We start from the raw sequence: 25,122 nt of genomic DNA, 5'->3' as shown, positions 1-25,122 counted from the left end.
TCCCTAATTGTTTTTTAAATTGGTAATAATAAAAAGGAAACCATAAAGAGGAAGAAGGATGTTTTGTGAATCTTCCAAGAAATTTGGGAAATATACTAAGTTTACTGACCTGCTAAGAAGTGTCTGTAAATCATGATGTTTTGACTTTATTGGAGTGGACTATAGGAAAACAGGAAAAGTAAGGAGCAAAGGGAAGGTTAAGTTATTCTGCATTTAAAACTAAGAACTTAGAAAATTCAGCTGGTTAAATTTCTGATTCCTCGTTTTATGTAGCAAAAGTCTGCAGCCAGTGACAAAAATTATATAATTTGGAAATTATTAAATTCAACTGAGTTTGTCAGCAATCCTAAGAAACAAAATGTCATTTACTGCTCTTGGAGGTTTATACAGTTTATATAAGTTTATATATATAGTTAATGAAGTTAGTTGAAAAATGAGACTTTTGTAGGATTAGCTGTAAGCCAGACTAACATCTAATATTTATTACCATTTGTGGGGACCATGATAAATTGTCAATGGGAAGTCCATCTGCTTGGAAAAAAGTTTTTATATTAGTTAGAGCCCAGGAATTGTAGAAGTAGAAGTGATATATTCCAGAGTCAGGATTCACCTATTCCTCTCATACTTTATGCTTATACCTTATACCATTACAAAGGGAATGTTGCTTAGTTGTCTTTGACCTTGGAAATGGTGGGAACATGAATTTGTCCTGAAAGTGCTTTTTGTTGCTAGGAGAAGGAGGGTTTCTAACAGCTATTGCACCTTAAAATAATTTGGGGATGCTTAATGTGTGACATTTTTGATAAGAAAATAATTAAATAGCGACTTTCCCACATTGCAGAAAGTTTTCATTTATATGCCACTTGAACTTTACTACTAGCAACAAAGGGATGTTGACAGAACTTTCAGAGTTGAACAGATACAGAGTAGAAATGATATGGAACGTTTCCAGAGAGTATTCCCAACTGAATCCAGTTAAAGTGGTTTTCAATTTAGCTCATACATTTAGGGTGATGGTTTTCAGATAAGGTGTAGTAAATATTTGGATTGTCACTACATGGTTTTATGAGATCCGAATCTAGGCAAAAATGTACAGTTAATAAGATGCACTAAGAAAAACTTGTGACTTCCGTCTCGGTGTTCATTTTCTCTGGGTAGAAATGCCAAATGAACGTTAATCAGAAAGGAAAATCAAGTGCGTACGAACATATTCACTCCCCTTTAGAGAAGCTCTTATAAGGATAAGGAAAGAGAGGTACAAATGTTAACAGTTAACAAATCTGTATCTATATATACCTTCAATAGATAAAGATATTACCAATGATAAGCACTGGGATCCTTAAAGATGAATTAAATCTAGAGCCTACTCTGAAGAAGTGTATGTTCTTTGAGAGATTGAGCATATATAGGAGCTATGTGGTAGAAATAATAACTCTTAATGTGTGTCAAACCCTGCTCTAAGCACTTTATATTAACTCCTTTAATTCTCACAGCAGCCTTATGAAGTAGGTATAATAGTTAATATAGATGAGGAAACTGAAGCACAGAGAGGTTAAATAAAATTTCCAAAGTCATATAGCTAATAAGGGGCAGAACTGTGTGACCTTGGTCTGGTCACAGTTTACACGTTGTAAACCTTAGTGTTTTACTAATTCTTGAAAGCAGTTGGCGCTTATAGGAATGATTTTCTAAATCAAATGGCTTTTGAGGAGTCCTCATTTGCACTAGGTTATGAGATTTGGACCTACCATTTGTATCTTGGTAAGCCATTTGTAAGGCTTATCAAGGTTATCCAGTAAGCCTTACTGAACATTAAAGTAGAAAGATTCGTGTTGCTATGAAGTTAGGAACACAGAGGATCTACCACTAGGGAAAACAACGTTTAGTGAAAACCTAAAACTCTCCTGGCCTAGACAGATACAAGGAATAAATTGCTCCAGGATTCTGAAATGACTTATATGCCTGGGTACAGCTGGAGAAGATTAGTAGGTCAGGAGACCTGTGAAGTCAGTGGACAAGGTGGCACAGCCATGAACTTTGTGAGGACAGACTGTGTACAGACTGTCGTAAGAACAAACTGATGCTTTTAGCAAAATTTTTATGCATCCCCACCCCACTTTCTTTTTGGCAGGGTTAGAAGAAAGATTTAATTTTTGAAAACTTTTAATAGTAGAAAATTTCAAACATACACAAAAATAGAGTAGTGTAATGAACCCCCATGTACCCATTATATAGCATCAGCAATTACCAACATATAGCCAATCTTATTCTTCCTCCCTCCAGCTATCTCTGCTGAAATACTTTAAAGCAAATTCTGATTATCATTATTTTATCCACATAAATGTGTTACATGTCTTCTAAGTGATAAGGACTCTTAAGTACATAACCTTGATACAATTATCTTACCATTAAATGAACAAAACAATATTACTAGATAGCTACTCAATGTTCACATTTCCCCAAAAGCCTTGTAAATGCTTTCTTTACAGTTAATTTGTTCAAGTTGAGACCTCAGCAAGGTATGTGCACACATTGTGTTTGGTTGATATGTCTCTTAAGTTTCTTTAAGTCTGTGGTAATTCCCTCTTCTCTCTTTTCCTTACCATTTTTTTGTTTAAAAAATTGGTTAATTTATTTTGTAGCATTTTGTATATTTTGAATTTGGCTGATTGCATCCTTTTAGTGTTTAACATGTTCCTTCATGCCCTGTTGTTTACCTTTAACTGGTAGTTACAGAAACTTGATCAGACTTTTGGCAAGAACACTTACTTCATAGACGGTGTTGTGTGCTTCACATCACATCCAGGTGTGTTGTTGTATCACATCAGGAGGCATATGATTTCTTGCTGGAGCTCTTGTTAAGATAAACCAATGGGCTTAGGTGCTGCCAGTGTGATCCATATAGTGTAAAGTTCTCCGTCAGCCTTTCATCTGGTAGTTCTGGCCCATTAACTTTGCCTACATTAATTATTTTCTTAGGAAGAGGTTGACTCTCATTTTCAGACATATGTGGGCTTTGCAGATAGTAGTTGTATCCAGCCAAAAAAAGACAAAATTTGTGTTTGGGGCATACAACTGAAAGCAAATTATAGTTAAGCCTTGGTCATCTCTGACTTAACTATGCCAGTACTGAAGGATATGAAAGTGTATTTATATGCACACATATGATATACAAACATTTATTGGGATGCTCTGTATTTTGATAGAATAAAAACTGGATACTTGTCCTTTCTACCCTGGAACATGAGTTGACCCGTTCATTAATCTTTGCGGATAATCAAAAGCCACGTCAAGTAATAAGACGTTCTCTGGTGAAGTTGAGGAGCCAATGGTTAGACAAGACTAGTCCTGCCAAATTAAGATCAATCCCACATCAGAGTCCAGCTTTTAAAATTTGTGTTCAGTGCTTAGAATGCTCAGATCCTTCAGGGCATTGCCTTCCCAATACTTGGGAATCAGATTGAGTCATCAAAAGTCAGTTTGGTGAGGATTAGAAGTGAGTAAGAGTTCTCATCCAAGATTTAATAATAAAAATCTGATGACCTACTTGTGTTTTAATTAGTAATGACCTTTTAATGACCAGTGTATTGTTGTCCAGTTGGTGTCATTTACCCTTTAGCAGTAATAATTTCTTAACCAGCTTTCCTTTTTTCCTATTCCTGTTCCATCATCTAACTTTAACTAAATTATTAAAGTCTCTCTCTCATAATGTTCTACAACTAATTTGCTCTTTTGATTTTCTTTTTGGGTCTTTGTAAGTAACAAATTAGAAACATTTCAGTCGAGATTCTCTCATGTGCTGTATACACATGAAGTAGATAGAATGCAGCATATCTTCTTTGAGTGCCATTCACGCTCTTGATTATTCTTTAGTCCAACCTTTTAAAACTTTCAATTTGTAGAATACATTTATGGGCAGCAAATAGTTTTTTATTGTGTCCACTAGGAAATAAAAGTGTCATTCACGTGTTAATATTTTTGAAATTGGGAGTTATTTAATGAGGGTCAAAAGAAGCCATTTGGATGGGAAGAGGAGTATAATATTGCTAATTATTACAGTATTACCTTTGTGTGGAAGATGCCTGCTCATTTTCTACCTCTGTTATTTGCTTTTGTAGTGACATAGTTGGATTTTAATTTAAATTTGACTGTGAATTGTTACCTAACATTTCTTAAAAATGATTATATAGTGTAATGCAGTGCTGAAATGGAAAGTTGGTGGAGTATACAAAAGATCGCCACATGTCTTATGACTCATGGCAGTTAAAAATGCCACATATCTTTTTCAAAGCCAGAAGATGTCTGACTAATTTTTGTGTCATGAAATTCTATTGTTAGCATTTTTCTACTAAAAGCTTCTGGTAACTTTTTCAGAGAACCTGCATAACATGCAGTTATACATATTTTGATTAATGAGGAAAAAAAAGAAACAACAAATTGGACCCATCAGGAAATACAGATAAAACACCCTATTGTGTCTCTTAGTGAAACTGTTGTGTCCTAAAGATGTTAAATCAAACATTTGAGCTTCGATTCCTTATTTATTGAAGAAATATTTGAGTTCCTATTAAATGACAGGTGCTGTTACGAAAAGAACTGAGTTGTCGGACTCATTAGAATGTTCTGTCTGATTTCCAATGGTCAGAAGTCATGCCGATGGAGGCTGGGCGTGGTGGCTCATGCCTGTAATCTCAGCGCTTTGGGAGGCTGAGGCGGATGGCTCACCTGAGGTCAGGAGTTTGAGACCAGCCTGGCCAACATGGCGAAACCCTGTCTCTATTAAAAATACAAAAATTAGCCGGGTGTGGTGGCAAGCACCTATAGTCCCAGCTACTTGGGAGGCTGAGGCAGGGGAATTGCTTGAACCCAGGAGGTGGAGGTTGCAGTGAACCGAGATCGTGCCTGGGCAACAAGAATGAAACTTTGTCTCAAAAAAAAAAAAAAAAAAAGGTACCATGTAGTAGTAACAGGTTATTTGAAGGCTCTCTAAATGGTCTTAATTAAAATATAAACAAAATTATGTATATGACTTAATTATTCTTTTGCCTTTCTGGATTCTTAAGGACAGATCATGGTGAAAAACAGTTATTACAGGTAAAGTGTTACATAGTGGTGTGAATTGTTTGCTTTGAGGGTAAAGTAATTGGTCAGTTGGACAAGGTAGTCAGGTGTGCCCTGGAGGGTGGAGAGAAGTCAGCTTGGAATAAAAAATTAACTGAACCTGGGCAACATGGTGAAACCCCTTCTCTACAAAAAAATACAAAAATTAGCTAGGCGTGGTGGCCTGTAATCCCAGCTACCCAGGAGGCTGAGGTGGGAGTATCGCCTAAGCTCGGGAGGTGAAAGCCGCAGTGAGATGTGATCATGCCACTGCACTCCAGCGTGGGCAACAGAGTGAGACCTTCTGTCAGAAAACAAACAAACAAACAAAAAACTGTGATTCACTGTGGAGTCGAAAAGAAGGAAGGTAGACTCTCTGACTTTCCTGAGTTAGGATGATGTGGACGTACACGCTCTTTGCTTTAAGAAGATGTTCTTGGCCAGGCGCAGTGGCTCACGCCTGTAATCCCAGCACTTTGGGAGGCCGAGGTGGGCGGATCATGAGGTCAGGAGATCGAGACCATCCTGGCTAACACAGTGAAACCCCGCCTCTACTAAAAATACAAAAAATTAGCCAGGCGTGGTGGCGGGGGCCTGTAGTCCCAGCTACTCGGGAGGCTGAGGCAGGAGAATGGCGTGAACCCGGGAAGCGGAGCTTGCAGTGAGCCGAGATTGTGCCACTGCACCCCAGCCTGGGCGACAGAGTGAGACTCCGTCTCAAAAAAAAAAAAAGATGTTCTTGAAGTCAGGAGTCTGCTAGGTATTTGAAGGACATCTGGCTTGATAATCCTTGATAATATTTTCATACCTGTTTGTAAATCAACTATTGATATATGATGGAGAAAAATATATTCATAAACCATATCTTCCTACTTTATCTCTAATTCACTTGGAATTTGTTTTACTTGTTTTTAGGCTTGTTTATGTATTTGGATAGTTATAAAAACCAATTACAAATATTAATGGAAATAAGGAAATTTTTATTTCATATTTCCAATATTGACACCTTGAGGTGTTTTCTGACACCAAGCAATTCTCTGACAGCAACCGTGTATCCAACAATTGAATTCATTTCCGACACTATTTACCTGGAGTTAGCATCAGATCTCACAAGTTAAAGGGCTCAGTGCTTCAAGATTCTCCTCACTTAGGATGCTAGTCACAAATGGGGTGTTTAGGATACTCATACTCCTGCTTGGATGACTTCAAATTTGGGGGTTCCCATTATCAAACTTGACCACAACCCCCATCAAGTTTGATAATTTGCTAGAATGTCTTATGGAACTCAGGAAATAACTTTATTTACTGTTATTGGCTTTATTATAAAGGTTACAGCTCATGAACAGCCAAATGGAAGAGATAGGACCCTGTATAGGGCAAGGTATTGGGAGTAAGGGGACAGGGGAATAGCGCAGAGGTTCTGTGACCTTTCCGTGCACACTATCCTTGATTCATTTACCAATCTGGAAGCTCCCCGAACCCTATTGTTAGGGGTTTTTATGGAGGTTTTATTAGGTAGGCATGATTGATTGTATCATTGGCCATTGGACTCAGTCTCTAGTCCTTTTCCCCTTCCTGGAGGTGTGTGTATGGGGGCGTGGCAGCTGAAAGTTTTAACAGTCTACTCACTTGGTTGTTTTTTTCTGGTGACCAGCCCCTATCCTGAAGTTATATAGGGGCCCTCTGAGAGTTACCAGACTCTTGCACAAAGTCAGGTATGGTTGAAAGGGCCACATTATTGGTAACAAAAGACACTCCTGTCACTCAGGAGATTCTAAGGGTTTTCAGAGCTCTGTGCCCCAAACCTGGGACAAAGGCAAAATACAGTTATATTTTTCATTGTACTACAGGTACTTCTGTAGCAAAATTACCTTGCACACAATTGGCCCACAGCTTTGAATCTATCTGGGAAAAAGAGTGGTAATCCCATAATGGGTTGTCTACTGGATGGCTGATTTTTCTGTCGTGAAAAGGATGAACATGGTTTGTTTCCTTGGAGCAAATGGGTACTTAGGCTAGGAAGTTCTCTGCATCTTATAGCTTTCTTTATTCTAATCTACTTGCTAATGAAGTTCATATAGAATTGAAGTGCAGAAGAGTTAATTACTTACGACTTATGACCAGTCTGGCTTTCTTGTATAGTTAATAACATTATTACTTATAAAATTATAAACTTGCCAAGAAGGAGAAGTCAGATCTGATTGTTTTGATGTAAGGAAAAACTCAAACTTTTTTCCTCTGCTTTCACACCATACAACAATCAACATAGAAGACTCTGTGACCAAATATGGGGGATTTCTCCCCACTAGCAAACAAATAATCACTTCTGCAGCACATACCAGCTGGGTGTCCTCCAGTTCAGTTATCACACAGCTTACCTGGAGATAGTGTCAGATCCCACCGGTTGAGGGCTCAGTCCCACAAGGCTGCCCCTGCTTCAGATACCAGTTGTTAAGTCTGGGCCTTCAGAACTTCTGACTGTCCGGCTCCCAGTTGGGTTTCCCACAACCCTCCTTTGGGGTTAATTAATTTGCTGGTCTTTCTGGTCACCAGCCCTCATCCTGAAGCTAGGTGCTGCCAGTCATCAGTCAACTCATTAGCATCCAAAAAATACATCACCTTGGAAATTCCAAGAATTTAAGGAGTTGTGTGCCAGGAAATGGGGACAAAACCAAAAATATGTATTTCTCAATACCATATTTGGTAGCTCCTCAATTTGTGTGCTGTTGTGAGTACTTACGTGTCAGCTGAAATATGGATCCCCTTAGCCCTGTGGCCTGGGGCCACTCACTAGAGCTCTGTGTCATTGTCCTTGAGTCAAGAACAGACTTATATTTCTTTCATTGTGTTGTACACATTTTTTTTTCATATGCACATATAAAAAAGGTTTGGAAGCACTGATTGAAAAAATATTGATGTTATAGTTATAAAATATGGTTAATGTTTTTATTTCACTTATAGGTGGTGAAAAGTTGTTAAAATAGGGTGGTGATAGGATGTCATGGCATTTACCAAGCAGGAAAAATAAATGTGATGTAAGACCTGTGTGCACTTGGTTCCTTGCTAGGGTTCAAGCAAGCTGTTCTTCAGAGAGTATCTGATATGTGCTTCTGTCTGTACAGTGAGGTCAGACTAGAAGCCACTCCGTGGGCTCTGGGATATAGATGGAAATCAGAACAAGCCTTATGACTTTTCTTGACATAGCTTTCATAAGTTTGCATATTCTGTTCCTTATTCCATTAGTAAGATTGCTACTAAAAAAATAAGCATCAGTTATGTGGATGGTTTTCCAGAAATCTGAGTATCTTGTTCTTGGTACATTGTGAGACAGTAACTTAAAACTTTGGGGTGCTCATGAGGAGCTTAATTAGAATATTGAGTTGGATTAGGAGGCAGAGGTTATCAAAATGGCCTGTGTATTACAAAGTAAGAGACCACTGTTGACTGTTGTACATAGAAAATTTTGTTGGGGTTGATCAATTTGGGTTCGTGTCTCACTTGTCTTCATGGGATTTCTGTTGATATACTCACAAGTTTGAGGCTTAAAAACACAAATGCCCTTTGGATTTGCCAGAGATTTAGGCATCACATGGATTTAAAAATGGTCTGAGCACCTGGATAAAATGCTGAGTACCTTTACTGACTCTTGCTATGCTGCAAATGTTTCCTCTTCCTGGCTAGAACTCTCAGCACATGTATAGCAATAGTGTTTCTGTGTGAATGGAATCAGTGCAGGTATGTAGCAGATTAGGCCGTTCTTATTAAGGACTGTGAAAGATGATGGTATGAGAGAACTCTTTAAATGAGCTAGGGACAAATTAAGGATTCAGAGAACTATTAACACATTCTCTTCTCCCCTGAACCAAAGGTGGAGATAACTGGCTGCCTCCTTTTGGGTATCCATTTGGAACCTTCTCAGAGTGGTTGTGTAATTGTGAAATTCCAACTCTTAGGTTCCCATGAAGTCTACTTGCAAAATCATTGGAACATGGAGTTGGGGTTCGGGGGGTTATTTCGGATAAGCTTTTTATATTTTGTTGGTGATTAAAATGTTGTTAAATTTAGCAACATTTTAAACTACAGTAGGGCCTTCTGTGATTAGCTGGCTCCCTGGGTAATTTTTATGGGGTTGGACTAATCATGACTTGGCCAGAGAGATTTTCAATTTAGCCTGTGGAATTATATATTTGCTTGTTGGTAGTAGACATCTGGCTCAGAGTCTGATAGAAAGTGTTGCTGTTATTGGCTTTAAGTGATAGCTCAAAGGTGTGGCTGGGTGTGGAATCCCATAATGATGGCACTGTGCTTAATTGATGTGAAATAACTGGAGATCAGAGAGGGGCTATTATAATCAGTGGCATTGGTGGTTAGCTGAATCAGAATGGATGAATCAGTTATGAGTTTCTGTTAATGGGTTTAAAAGGAATTTAGGGTGTTTTGGGAGCTTCATTCCATGAAGCTTCATAAACCCCTTATTTTATTATAACTGAAATGAGTTAAATTTTTTTTTTCCTTGTTAGATGAGCAGCTTGGAAGCGAGTTTTGGGCTTTTAAGCCTTCCAACTCTCCCTGAAGGCTTTTGTTAACGAAAGGACTCCATACATAGGTAGTCTACAAGTAGAATGCTGCTTTTGCCTTTGTCTGATGTTCTAAGAATCTGATAGGAGCTGTTAAGCCTTTTGTTGTCAAAGCAGTACCCTTTCAGGAACTGATAGAGGAGTAACATAATCCTTGGTATTCTGGGTTAAATTTTTTTTTTCTACCCAAGAAAAGGACTATGAATCTTTTGCCAGAGGTCGGAAATGCTGAGGGTGAATTATTTTTTTTTTTTTTTTTTCCTTGGCAGCAGAGCCTCTGAGGCCCGAGCCTGTCAGATGAGGAAAATGTTTAATATTTAGGAATCATGGCTGTTAGTAATCTACTTTTACCCTGGTTTAGGACTTGGCCATCATAAATGTAGACAGTTATCATAATTGATAATAAAGCTGGAATGCGTGACTAGCTGACTCTGTTATGCATAGTAATGCCTTTACTCCTCACAGTGCCCCTATGGGGAAGGTAATATTAATCCCATTTGGCAGGTATGGCGCTGAGGCAGAGAGGTGAAGTCATTTACCCAAGAGATATTATATAGCTAGTAAGTAGCAGAGTTGAGCTTCAAAACTAGGCCGATTGGCACTGCTAGTCTATATTGATTTTTCTGGTTTCTAGTTTAATAGAATTAGGAAGGATCCTGGATTAGGATAGGAATAAGATTTTTATGGGAAAGTGGTTTTAAACACATTTACAAAGCAAGCTGAATTCTTTGTTGCTAATATATTTTGTTGGTTTAAACGCTATCAAACAAACATTTTCCAGTTTTCTTGAGAATTTAGTACTTTCTCAATTAGGTTTTAATATGTACTTATAACTAATATCATAGTAGTTACCACTTTTCATGTCTACTGTTTGCCAACTATTATAGCATATTTAAGGTATATTAATCCTTATCACAACAGTACTGCCAAGTAGCAGACTTTTTATCCTGGTTTCACAGATGTGTAGTGTACTAGACCACAGAAATATTCTTGTTTGTATCTTGATTAGTGTTCCAGTGGTATTTATTAGTATTTTCAGTGGTGATCATTTGACATCTAGGAAAAGAATTTTCTTTCCTATTCCTACCCTTTAACCTCCTTGTACTACATTTCTTTTTCTTTTTTTTTGAGACAGGATCTCACTATGTTGCCCAGGCTGCTTTTGAACTCATGGGCGCAAATGATCCTTTTGCTTTGGCCTCCCAAAGTGCTGGGATTACAGGCATGAGTCACCATGTCTGGCCTCACATTTCTTTTTAATTTTTTGGCAGAATGCCCAACGAAACAGTCTTTGTGGAGGGGTCAGCTACCTTATCTATTGTTCATCTCCACTGCCTGGCATATAACTTGTTTGTAAATGTGGTATTTCTGCACTTGTTGTTGTGTAAATTATTATATTGGGCTTTCTAAAAATCCATTTTACACACAAAAGTGTAAAATGTGCTAAAAGTTGCTGTTGGGATATTTACTTGATTTCTTAAACTCAGAACCATCTAGTTTCCAAAATGCTTAGCTGTGTGGATGAACAACAGTGCTTTATTGATGAGAGTTCAAAGTTCTGAGTGAGATTTTATGAACTTTTTAGTAATTGCTCACTCTTATGTATCAAAGATTGCCAGTGGGGGGAGATAGGGGCAATATAATATTAGCTGATAGCAGCTCACTTAATACATGGATATATGGAATACCTGATATTGCGAGTCTAACATCTCTTTTTCTTTATTTATTTTTATTTATTTATTTATTTTTTGAGACGCAGTTTCACTCTTGTCACCCAGGCTGGAGTGCAATGGCGCGATCTCTGCTCACTGCAACCTATACCTCCTGGGTTCAAGCGATTCCATTGCCTCAGCCTCCCGAGTAGCTGGGATTACAGGTGTCTGCCACCACGCCTGGCTAATTTTTGTATTTTTAGTAGAGATGGGGTTTTACCATGTTGGCCTGGCTGGTCTTGAACTCCTGACCTCAGGTGGTCCGTCCGCCTCAGCCTCCCAAAGTGCTAGGATTACAGGCATGAGCCACCGTGCCTGACCTAACATCTCTTTTTCTTTTGAGCTTATGAAATATTAGGTCTCTCATTACCGTAGTAATTTAGGGAGAAAAGAGAATGAAAGTAAGTTCTTTACTACCACTTTATTTCCTCATTTCTGAAATTGTTTGACTGTAAAGTTGCATAGTTGGAATTGTGGGTTACTCATTTCATAACCAGTGATTGCAGATAATTAAAAAATTATTCCAGGTAATCTTTCTGTTTTGAAAATGAGGTAGTAACAATGAGAGCCAAGGAAGAAATGAGAATTTAAATGACAGCTCCCCTCTCTGCGATGTGATGTTCTGAATACTTGTAAGTCAAATACCAATATTCTTGAAGGTATTCTATGAATGACTTGTACACTGCAGTTCCAGGTTTCTCTTTATTATGTGGTGGTTCTAGGGAATACCCTGTGGTGTCAGTGGGTGTTCCCTAATGATTCAGATTGCTTTTTGATTATTCCTTCCTGGCTCCTTTCGCATGTGAGTAGTTGACTTGAAAGAGCAACTGTTTAATTTTTATGATTCTTTTCATTAGTTGGGTGGTAGTTCTGTCTCACCTGAGCTTGCTTATATGTATTTAGTAGGTCTATTAGGAAGACTGGGACTGCTGGGCCTTTTGTTCCATGTGGTCTTTCATCAAGGAGAATAGACTGAGCTGCTTCACATTCAAACTCAGGGTAGCTTTCCAGGAGGGCGAAAGTGGAAGCTGCAAGGCCTCATAAAGGGCTTAGATTTGGAAGTCATACAGTATTCCTTCTGCTATAATATTGTGGTTAAATCAAGCCCCAAGGCCAGCCCAGATTCAAAAGGTAGGGAAATAGACCTCACCTATTTATGGAAGGAGCAGCAAGGTCCCTTTGCAGATGGGTGTGGACTCAGGGAGCTGTGGTTCCTTGGTGGTTATTTTTGTGACAGTCTACCAAATAACCTACAGTGAACTCAGCATTATATCAAAAAGGTTATACTCTAGAGGCAGCTATTGTAGATCCTTCAGTGGTCTTCATTACCATGAACAATGAAGTACTTTGCTGTTACTACAACAGATGTTAAACAAGGGCTATCAAATATGGTGATATCAGTGGAGTTGAAGATATGCAGATTGGCTAAAATGTTGTAGAGACGGTTTCCATTCTTACAGGCTGGGCGGGAGGATTCTAGTGATTGTAGTTCTCTGATTCTGACCATACAGGTAACAGAATCTTGCTTTCCTGTGATATTATGAAACAAAACAAGCCCATTAGATGGCGGCAGGGAGCAGGGGGCAGTGAAATGTTGATAAGAAAAACAATCTACTAATAATTCTAATTTAATAAATATTTGTTGAACTGCTGTTTTGTCTGAGGTACTGTTATAGGTGATTTGCAGAGTTCAAAGATAAATCAAGATAGTTAAAAATTTAAAGCAGAAAATTGTTTACAATTTTTTGATGGAAACAGACTTGAGGATGAGAGGATGGTAAGTGTAAAGTGTTTCTTCCTGAGGGACATACTGATGTTTTTGGAAACTAAATAATGCTGGCTCTTAATAGAGGAACTGACACCTTTTGCTGTTCTATAAAATGTGAAGGAGAGATGCTTTTGGTAACCTAGATTGCAGAGATTCCATAGATTTTGTATTGAGTAGTGGACTCTCAACTGCCCGTGTTGAGGTTTTTGGCCAAGATCGAAGCAAACTATATGCTCAGCTTAGCTGGTTGTGGAAAGCAATGTTAAAAAGGTTTGTATTGCTTGAGAAGTTAGTGGAGGGAGAATATTCAGGGCTCTTTATCATCTTGTTTTTAAAGCTAAATAAACCTGGAAGGTGTCTTCCCTCCAACTTCAATATTCTGTGAGTCAGTGAGTTGCTCACAACTAGACAAAGGGTATTCCTAGGCCTCGGTGAATGTGGATACACTTGACCAATCCCTTTCTTCAGGATTACAGTTCTTAATATTCTTGATGATTCCATGTTTGGGAGTGCTTTTCTCATGAGAAATTTGAGGAAGACACTGTGTGCCGATGCTGTGAAAAGCTTGTTTGAAAGGTGCTGGCTGTTCTCTTAAGGCAGAGTTTTGAAACCAGAATTTCAAGGATGATTCTGACAGATTGTTGCCCTCAGCCTTGGAGTGGCTGAGTGGGGACAGGACTGCTCAATGCCTAGGCCAGCCTCTGGGCCAGCTGCAATTCTAATTTTCCCAGCATGTTGAACAAATATTCTCATTTTTTAAACAAGCCATTGCATGAAAAAAGTAGGCAGTATTGCTTTGAGGGGTGGAACAGTGCTTTGGAAGTGTGATGAGGACAGGTACTGTTCCTAAGTCAGGGTTCTTGGTTGCAAACAACAAAGATTTACTCCAGCCGATAACCATATAGGCTTAAGTTGTCTGAGGCTGTCCATGTCAACTTTATTCCCAAATCAATAAACATTTGGAAGTGTTTTCTGTATCAGGCACAGATCTAAGGTTTTAGGTATACAGAGAATCTCTCGCAGGAAATCGCTTCTGTATAAATATTTTAGGATGTTTGATGCCTCGTTTCTCTCCTGCTATAGTTAAAGGGACAGTGTTTATCTGTGTTGACTGGTTAGAAATTGATGATATGACAGTCCCACCAAAGGGGTTGTTATAATCACAAATTCATAATGTTTTTGATCAGTTATTTTAAACCCTGTTGTACAAATATTTCAATCTTTGTTAGCATCTAAAAATCTTCACAGGTCATTTATAGTATCACGTCCCTCCTTTCTCCCTGTGAAAGTTGTTTCAAGTTTTTGAAAAAAATTCATATTAATGTCCTATTTGCTTGTAATTTTTTGTCATTAAAAATATCTGAATACATGGTGACAGATTGCCTTTCAGTTTTGATTTTTTTGAGGGACCCTTGAAAAAGAAGTAAAGGAGAGAAGGACCCAGCCCCAGTAGAGGCTCTAGTACTTAGAGAAAGTGAATGGGAGAGGAGAAGATGCCTTTAAAAAAAAAAAAAAAAAGCTCATGCCTCCAGGTAGCCAGAAACAGCTTCTCCTGAGTATTGTAAAAGCTATTTTTCTGCTTTTCTTGAATCTCACCTTCGGTTGACATTTTGGGGCCTTCCTTTTCCTCCTCAAAACTGCCTTTCAAGTTCATCTTAAACTGATCAGCATTTGAAGAGTTGGGGTACACAGATGAGACCCAGCAAGGTAACTTGATCATGTGCTAAGCTCGTTGACACTTGTTTTAGGCTTTGAGTGATCTTTGCTTGGAAAGGCTTCGAAACTTACAGAATTACTTAGTGTGTTTTGTTAGTAAATGATCAGAATATAAATTTGGACTTTTTCAAGATAATTGCAGATGTCTCTGAAGTGTAGAGTGTGTTTAAATCTAATTTATGTAACTTAAATCACATTCTCTTCATCATGGTGTACGTTTATGAAGTTAATGGCCTTTAAAGCTTTCAATTTAGTTTTTATTTAAATGTGAATGCAATGCTGAAAAAAATCTCTATGTGTATTCAGTATAAATACTTATATTCAAGAAAACAGTTTAAGTTTTAACTGTTGTAATATATTTTATTGTTTATCTGGTAAGGTTAGCTACTATTCCGTCAAATTGGGCTTTCTAAGAAAGGACCAATTTTTGTTTTTCTTTGGATAGTTTTCACAATAGTTCTTTGTTCTGTCCTTGTCTTGCATTTTATCTTAGTCTTATATTAATTTTTCTTCACACGGAGGTAATGGATGATGTGCCAGATGGTTTCAAACACAGACTACATGACATATGCTCAGTTTTTGATTTGAGGAGTTTGTAAAGATTTTCTTCAAATTGTGATAGCAAAGTTCCTTAACTTAATTTTTTCTGTAAACGATTTGCCATATTAAGGTAATTAATAGGTTCAAGTTCCAGAGATTAGGAGCTTAGTATCTTTGGGGACCACCATTCAGCCCATTACAGTCTGTTTTCTGGGCCCCAAATATTCATATCCTTCCCATGTGCAAAATACATTTACCCTACCCCAGCGTCTCCAAAATTTTGACTCATTACAGTATTAACTCAAATGTAAATCTCACCTAAATATTATCAGCTCAAAAATCCCAAATCCCATTATGAAAATCATTTAAATCAGGCATGGGTAAAACTCTGAGTATTATCCAGGGCAAATTCCATTTGGTTTCAAGACCCGGGAGTAATCCTCTATCTTTAAATATTTTCTAAAGAAAAATTCTCAAGAAGTAAAAGAGCATATTTACTAAAAAAACCTTTTTTTTTGTATATTGCTGAACCTCTCACAGAAAGTTTTTCTACCAGCAATATATCTTATTAGTGATTCTTCTACCTAGCCATTCTGATCATCATGTTATCATTATGTATGTATAATATAAAACCTTCAAACTTTGCCATTTTCACATGAACAAAAGCTTAAAATGTTTTTGGTGTTAGTGTCTTTTTATATTTTCCCTTGATTTGTCTTTACTGCTCATATTCTTATCACTTTTTTTCTATTTTTCTTGATTTCTATGATGTCTTTATATATTTAGAGCTACTGATTTTTGTATTGCAAGAGTTTTCCCAAGGTTCAATTTTTTTTTAGTTTTGTTTTTTGGTAATATACTGAGGGTTTTTTTTTTAAAATACAGTCATATCTGCTATTTTTCCTAGTGTACCCTTTGCACATGTTGTTTGAATGCCCTTCCTCTACATTATGTGGAAAAGTCATACTGTACTAACCTTATTTCTGAAAATGGATGTGTTTGGTCTTCGCGGGAATTCACATGATCTGGTAGAAAGGAGGCTCATCTTTGAAAGCAGATCTAGGGGCCATGGCAAGGAGCTCTGTGCTCTTGTCTCTTTGCCATCTTCTCCATCCAGTGTGGCTCCATCAGATTTTCAGATCTCACATTTACAGTTTGAACCCTCTATTAAATCCTCATCCACTGAGGTCAGAAAGTGTTTGGATTGCAGAGATATTTTTTGAGTAGTTAATTGTATAATAAACTCTAGAGAGTGGGTTCAGGAAAAAGTGTCCCTAAGGTGAATGTGAAACCAAGATATGCTGCAAATGCTTAAAAAATTCAGTTCTGTTACAAGGTATCCTTTTAAGTCCTAAAGAAATGATTCTGTAAGACTTATTGATATAGAAAGAAATGTTAGTGAATAAAGCATTTTACAAAGCATTTTCATGGTCTGATTTCAATTGTAGTGAAAAAATACATGTCCCTATCTATGTATAGAAAAAAGTCTGCAGTAGTTAGTAAACTGATTATTTTGAGGTACTTGGATTGATAAGTTTATGTAAAATTTTAACCCTATGTATTGTATAGGTGTATATGTAACATTTTTAATATATTTGATCTTTTTTTGCATTTTCTGCCCTTCTACCATGGTGGTTTTACTTGGGTAATAAAAAAACATTGGTATCTCTTCCCTTCCTACCCTAAAGAAACAGCTTCATGGAAATAATTATTTAGAATACTTGTATTACTAAATTGAAGTTTACTCTACCGTAATGTTTTTAGCAAATTTTTCAGATTCTTCACTCTGTTGTTTATATTCATTAAAATGAGGGAAAACGATATTTATTAAACTGAGGGCATTAAGTATAACACTGGACAGATGGTAATATTTTTAGAATTTTTCAGTATATCTACTGAGATAATTGATTTTTATAATAGTATTTTCATTTGCAAAAGTATTAACTTCCCTGAATAATGGAAACTTGAAGTGATAGCATTCTATCTATTGTATCATAGCCTAGTGAATGATTTGTAGTCAGTAACAACTTTAGATTATTTTATTTTTTCTTAGTTTGAGAAATTCCTCATTGCCTTTCAAAATATTGTCCTATATTAACTGTTTGTTAAAGCAAGTTCTCTTGCCTTTTGGTGTGACTTTCTTATGCCCTCAGAATAGTACCTGTTTTGTAGTACTTGAAACTTTTACTTTTTATTTGTTATTTCTCAGGTAAACGCAAAGCACTGAAGTTGAATTTTGCAAATCCACCTTTCAAATCTACAGCAAGGTTTACTCTGAATCCCAATCCTACAGGAGTTCAAAACCCACACATGTGAGTATTCTTGGTAATCAAAGGCTCAACTCAAGCAAAGATTTTAAAGTTACTGTATTTTATGAATTTTTCCAATTATGAGATGTCAGTATAATTTCTCTGACTAAACTCTCTGGGAATATTGTTTATTCTTTTCCTTCTGGAGTTCCAGTTAAATTGCAAGTTGCATTTAGGAAATTTGACTGTCTTCTGTCCAACTGTACAAATTTTCACCACTTAGTGACAAAATAGAGTCCCATCTTAATAAGCTAGATTCCTGCAAGATTTCTATGTCATAGTAAATTGAAAGAGTTGTGTACATGTGAGTGTACACATATCAGTGGTTATTTCATTTACTGAATTTTTAAACAATGGAAATGATATTGTAGCATCTTAGTGAAAATATTAGAGCATCTTAGTTAACATAAAGCAATACCTTCAGAACAATATTTTACATTAACCTTCAATTGAATTTAAGTGATGTGAAATATTAAAAAACCTCTTCTTATTTCCCATCCTAACCTATCATGAAAATGAAGGCCAGTGGCTGTACTTTTATAACCATGTCCATAAAAATAATTTTGAGCTAGTTTCGATATTGAGAACTATAAAGCAAGTGGTGTAAGGTATGATTAAAAAGCTGGCAGATACATTTTTTTTAAGTAATTTCTCAACAATTTGCATCTAGATCTTATTAGGCTTAAAATACATTTATTCTTCCCAAAGAGGCACTTTTATTGCTATTTTCTCTTCTTTCAGAATTTGGTATGCATTGTATTTACAAACAGTAACAAATTGGTAGAAGGTAGTGTCTTGCAAAAGAGATGCTTAAAATATTTTTAAAACAGCAATGTCTAGAAGGGAGTAGTGGGGTATGTGTATGTATATATACACTTATACTTTCACTTGTAGCCTTAGAGGGAATGAAAGATATTTTAAATAAAAAGTGTAGTAACAATTTATTTTTCTCAATTGTCTATTAATTTTATTAGACTGGTGTTCATAATCACACTTCTTGTCAGAGCTCAGCCTAGAGTCCCACTCTTTTTACCTTCTCTGAAACATCAAGTAGGGGCTATCTTGAGGAAGGAAACTTAGTACTTATTAATTAGTCAGAATTTCAGCAGCAAGGAAACAATTCTTAAAAGAACCTCCTTCCTTATTTCTTAGAATTTGTAGTGAAAGCTAGTGCAAAACTAATTCTTTAACATAGCCCCCTTCTGTTACCTTAGTTACTAGCTGAACCATATGTTGGAAGTCTAAGAAGGAAAGGATATAGCAGTAATCACCAAACTTATCAGATCTTTCTTTTTTAAAAGCCTTTTTGGACAAGGAGAAAGACAACCTGACTTAAATTAAAACTGGAAAAACATTCATCTATTTGTACTGTCTTCCCTCTGGAGTTTCTTTATGTATGTGGAATTCATGGAGCAAACTTTTTAAAAAAATAGTAAACACAGGGTGGAAAAAAACTTTCTTCCAAAGTTGAGTTCAGGTTTTATTTTTTGTTTTGTTCTTAACTAATGTTTTATAATAAACCTATAGCCAGCTAGATTTCTCATCCTTTATTTCTTCCCAGCAAGTATTTAAAATTTGAAAGGACATGGTAATAGGTATTTTTACCTTATGATAGAATCTTTAGAGCTTGATTCTGGTATGTAAAAATTTTAGACCCAGACTTTGTTGTAAGTTTTTTATTGTACAGGTCAATTGTTGTGGGTTAGGAATAGGTAACTACTAGCATTGTTACTGGTCAGAGATAACTGTTTTATTACTTAGAACAACATATCTCCTCTACCTTCCCAGCCCCTTCCAAAAGGTATCCTTTTGTACTCTTCCTCTGAGTTGTTTGCCATCAAGCACTAAAAACAGTTGTTAGTTTCTGTTTAGGATGAGTACTTGCAATTAGAAAAACATAACTTGTAGTTTGTGGGAGTTTTGAAATAAGATATCTCTTAACATTTATATGTTTTTTCTCCTAAAATTTCCTTGAACTTTAATAATTACAGATGTGAATATAAAACTTGTTCATGAATTTAGGAAAAGATAAGATGAAATAAGCAAGCTAATGAAGTTAAGATATGTCACAGGATCTGGTTTCAGATCTCCTTGGCATTTGATGTCTCCTGGATGCAGGATCCTTTGCAAGATTAAAAAAAAAATTGTAAGACAGTGTTCTTTTTTTCTGAGAACCAACAGTTTAAATAAAATTCCAAGAAATGACAATTGGCTGTCGTAATTTTAGTAAGGCATAAGGTAATATGGATTGAATGTCAAATTAAAGGTGTACAAGGGGTAAATCATTTTAGAAAACCTACTTGATTAAATGCTTCCCAGAAGAACAAGATTTTACTGGATTTTGAAAGACAGGCAGGGAAGGTTGAGTGAAGAAGACAAGGGACAGTGGCATTCTGGTGAGCGTATGCACAAGAGAAGTTTTGGGAACCATGTGTAGATCTGTTTAATTGTAGCAGGGATGTTATTTATAGATTACCTATTTCTCTCTCTCACTGGAATCTTTTAGCCCGTTTTCTTTATTCTTGATATTCTGTAATTATATGAGGATAAGCCTCAAATTGCATCATCTTCCCATGTATCAGATTAACCCTTTTAGTTTCAAGATTCATGTATCTCTTCTTCTGGGAAAATTGCTGCTGCTTTCCTTTTGATACATTTCCTTCATGTTTTTCCTATCATCTTCTCCTGAAACTTGTGTTACTAGGATGTTGGACTGCCTATATCCCCTGTATCCTAGACTTTAAAAAAAAATGTGTTCCGTCTCATTGTTTTCTTACTCTGTATCCTGGGAGATTTTCTTTATTTTCCATCCCCTAAATGGAATCTTGGCAATCAGTTTTAATTTCCAAGAGTTGATTGTGGCATTTTCTTAGGATTCTATTCTTAATTTTGGATACAAAATAGGGAATTTAAAAATTCTTTTCTGTTGTTTGAATTATTGATTTCCTCAAGGATCAGTTTTTCTTTTACCTCTTTCTCAGTTTTTTTTTACATCTTATAATTTTTTTTTCATGTCTTGTTCTTGATTGTTTCTTGAATGGAAGCTTTGGTTATAGATCATCACCTGGTGGGCTTGGCTTTACTTTCCTGTGAGTATTTTGAGAGCTAGCTCTTAGGCCAGGAATATTACCAATGCTAGAATTAGTAGAGCCAAAATTCACCTTAGGAAGCCTGGTTCTCTCCAGATGTGTTTGTTCTCTTTGAAGACATGCCCCCTTTTTATTTTAGGGGAAGAATAAAGAGGAAAAGTGGAATTAACTAGACCTTTCTTTTTTTTTTTTTTTTTTTAAGTGGCAGGGTCTCACTATATTGCCCAGGCTGGTCTTGAACTCCTGGATTCCAGGGATCCTCCCGCCTCAGCCTCCCAGAGTGCTGGGATTATAGGCATGAGGTACTGCGCCTGGCCTAGAACTTCCTTATAGAAAGAAGTTTAATTAACTCTGGTTTCTAGGCCTTCATTTCTTCTGACCATGAATTCTCTCTGATCCAGTGTTCTATTGGGACCATGATTTGTCTCTCATATTCACTGCATGCCTGCCTCCTACCATGTGTTATAGGTTATAGTTTTTTCTGTTTATTTTTAAACCTTTTATTATGGAAAATTGCATACCTACCCAGAAGTAAAGTGGTAGATGAATCTGTCTTTACTGTCAATCAGCTTTAACAGCTTCAACAGTTAATAGCATGGCCAATGTTGTTTTATCTTTTCCTTCAACCCCTTAGTTTTAACCAAATCTCAGATGTTATGCAATCTACAAATATTTTAGTATGCATTTATAAAAGATAAGAGCTGCTTTTAAAAGACATAATCATAGTACCATTGCTACATCTAGTAGAATAAATAATTCTTTAATATCATCAAATAAGCAGATGACCTCATTAGTTTTTTTATTTTTAATAGTTTGAAGTGAGGTCTATACAAGGTCCTGCATTCTATGCAGTTAGCTGATCAGTCTTTTAAACTAGAGTTCCTTCTCTTGAAATCGATTAGTTTTTCTTTGTGATACATTTTTATCTACTCAGGCATTCAGAAATTTAATTCTTTTAATTTATTGCTTATTTCCTTTAAGAAAGGATTTTTGGGGGGATCTTGGAGGATGAGGAGACAACCTGAACAGGAAACCTTGATTTTTAATTATCATTGATTAAAATTATAAATATTTTTGACAGAAAATGCATATTATAATAGAGACTCTTGTACCCACTAACATTTTTTCCCTTGGCTTTTAAAATGAAAGATTAAACTGGATAGCCAAAGAGTACAAAGAAAAAGCAAAGGAAAAATGTGTGGCTACCTTTTAAATTTTCATCAGGTTTGGATTCTACTAAACACTATAAATCTTTTTGATACTCTAGGGATATTCTTATAAATGTGGCCAGCTTGTGTTAAAATCATGTTGTGTATATGAATTTGACAAACAGAAGTAGATATTCTGTTAAACATTCTGTGTTTTCATGATGGTGAGTTATGGTTGAGTGCTCTCAGTGTACTGAGTCGTTTAGAATATATTCAGTACAATTGTTATTCTGAAAGAACAGCCCTTTTATCTTCATAACATCACAATTGTCAAGAAGAAACACTAGCTTAAAAGTTAACACTGGAAATAAATAGTGGTGGATGCAGATAACATTTTGGGGCTTAAGAGTTTTGGAACCACACGTTTTAAGTTTAAAGTGCTCTCTTTAGACCAGAGGATCTCTAGGATTTCCCTTATCTTTGTTTATTACATTGGAACAGACAGAGACTCAGTTGTGCTATAGAACATCTAGGAGTAGTTTAAAGAGGTTTCAAAGTCCCTAGTTAATAACTAATATTCCTCGTATTTCTTGATGAGCCTTCTCAGTAGAACTTTATCTTAAAACTTAGAATTTCTTCTTCTCTTGGTTAAATTGTGAGAACTATGTCTTATAAACGTTGCTGTCTTAGAATTAATGACGAGGCCGGGCACAGTTGCTCACGCCTGCAATCCCAGCACTTTGGGAGGCCGAGGCAGGAGGATTGCTTGAGCCAAGAAGTTCGAGACCAGGCTGGGCAACATGGCAAAACCCCATTTCTACAAAAATAGAAAAAATTAGCCACGTGTGATGGCGTGCGCCTGTGGTCCCAGCTACTTGGGAGGCTGAGGTAGAAGGGTCAGTTGAGCCCTGGAGGTTGAGGCTACAGTGTACCACTGCACTCCAGCCTGTGTAAGAATTGAGACTCTGTCTCTATTAAAAAAAAAAAAAATTTGTTTTTAAAAAGAAATAACAATGGGTAGAAATTTAGGAGTCTGGATTTCTATCCTGGCATTGTCGTTATCTCTGTGACCTTGACTTTATCACTTAATTCTGCTCTCAATTTAGGCATTGAATTAGAATAGCGACATACACTATTTTATATAATGAATAGGGAGGGGAGAGAATTAAGCCAGCTTTGCACTGCCTTCTTTAAATAAAGTCTCATGTACAAAACTGATAGGCTAAAAAGATAAAGGAGGAACTGTGCTGACTGAAGTGTTTGTGAGGTGGGAGAGAGCTTTGTAGCGTTGTCTGCCTTCATTCCCCAGAATAGTCCCAGGACATCTCTGGTGAATTTCTAAGTGTGAATACCTCTAATCTACATGAATTTGGAAGTTTTTTTCTGTCTCTGAAATTTTTTGAAGCAATCATGATACTGTGAAATCTCTGCATTTCTGTGGTGGACCACTTTTACAAAATAGCGGTAATGGTAGAAGTATTTATGGGTATGTATTAATAGATGATGTTTAATCTCAAATGTGTTAAATACTATGGGGTGTGTGTGTGCGTGTGTGCGTGTGTGTGTGTGGCTGGTTTGGTGCTACTGCTGCGAATCTTTTTTCTTACTGTAGTAAATATACATAACGTAAAAATTTTTATCTTAACCATTTTAAGTATACAGTTCATTGGGATTAATTATGTTCACATTGTTGTACATTTGTCACCATCATCCATCTCTAGAACTTTTTCATCTTCTCAGATCGAACTTCTGTACCTATTAAGCAATAAGTCCTTATTCTCCCTTCCTTCTAGCCCTGGTGCCCACCATTCTACTTTCTGTCTCTATGAATCTAACTATTTTTTAGGTACCTCTCATAAGTGGAATCATAACAACATTTATTTTGTGTCTAGCTTATCTCATTCAAAATAATGTCTTCCAGGTTCATTCATGTTGTAGAATGTATCTTTCTCCACCCTTCTTTTTAAGGGTGAATAAATATTATTTTATTGTTATGTGTATGCAGCATTTTGTTTAGCCATTCATCTGTTGTTGGACATTTGGGTTGTTTCTACCTTTTGGCTCTAGTAAATAATGATGCTGTGTTTGGGATAATCTTTAAAGCTTAGATCATTGTACTTCTTAATGTTACAGTTTAGGGATATTCAGTCTTATCTTTAGTCCCACATTCCACCTCAGTGTACCTGAGGCTGTGGTACACTTCCATAAGTCAGCAATTCACTGGAGAAGTGATTCTCGACAGAGGTGGCAGTGGTAATAGGAGTGGTAGAACTGATTCTCTTTGTGGGCCCCTACCCCCTTGAGATTCACATTCCCTTCAAGCTGGATGTTTATAGCTGAGGTGGTGGATGCTAATGCTGGAATATGTATTTGCATAGATTAATGATACATGCTGTTGAGTTGTGTGCTTTTGGTGTTATAAATCATCTTTGTTCTTGAATCAGAGACCGAGGCCGACATTAGAAGATAGCCCTGGTTTTTTAACTCACAGTACTTCTAAGTGCTGCTCCTTGAAGATACATCTGACTTCTTAGCTATTGATGAGTTTTCCAACCATTTCTAATCAGGCAGTTATGTTTTTGAGTTCTGATTTCAATCAGAATATTGTAAGGCCTTTTATCTTTGTAGTATGTATGTTTCTGGAAACTTTTATCTATTATTAAGGAAATTTGCTATATGAAGGTAACTTTTTTCAGTGTGTTTTTTTTTAAATTATCTACAACTGAGTAACAGTATGATTATATTATTGTTCTTGAGCAAATTTGTTTTCCCCAGAGTTAATAACTGCCTCATATATGGTTCACTGTGAATCTTCTCTCAACATAGTTAAATACATCAGTTGGTCACTCAGTTCTCCCCCTCTCCCCCCCCCTTTTTTTCTTTTTTTGAGTTAGCTATCCATCCATACTCTTGCTTTAATCTGGAGTGGTTGCACTTGAGGTCTGCTTCACAGGGCTGTTGCCATTGTTTTGTGAATGCCTGATTCTGATTATCTTTTCCGGGATTTCATCTTTTTTTATTTTTCGCTTTCCCACTCTCATTTTGGTAGAGTATATATTCTAAGTCTTCCTGAGATAAGAATTCTTTCTTAGTAGTTTTTAATTACTTCTCAAGCTTTTTGGGTGTTTGTATGCCTGAATATGCCTTTGTCTTTTTTCAGACA

The 25,122-nt window shown here is 36.5% G+C and overlaps 1 protein-coding gene across 3 annotated transcripts in view; it reads left to right on the top strand.

Moving 5' to 3' along the window:
• MAP2K4 (mitogen-activated protein kinase kinase 4) overlaps positions 1 to 25,122 on the top strand; it is a 125,316-nt gene that overhangs the window by 16,454 nt on the left and 83,740 nt on the right. For 2 of the 3 annotated variants that reach the window (XM_034942363.3, XM_034942364.3), the window contains one exon: positions 17,623 to 17,725. The exons of the other annotated variant lie outside the window; for it this stretch is intronic. In XM_034942363.3, the coding sequence (XP_034798254.1) occupies positions 17,623 to 17,725 (103 nt within the window). The remainder of the gene's footprint in view (positions 1 to 17,622; positions 17,726 to 25,122) is intronic. 3 annotated transcript variants of the gene reach the window in all.

Source organism: Pan paniscus, chromosome 19 (genome assembly GCF_029289425.2).
Source record: "Pan paniscus chromosome 19, NHGRI_mPanPan1-v2.0_pri, whole genome shotgun sequence".
Taxonomy (NCBI): domain Eukaryota; kingdom Metazoa; phylum Chordata; class Mammalia; order Primates; family Hominidae; genus Pan; species Pan paniscus.
The sequence above is the reverse complement of the archived record's forward strand: the minus strand, read 5'-3'. Positions and strand labels throughout refer to the sequence as shown.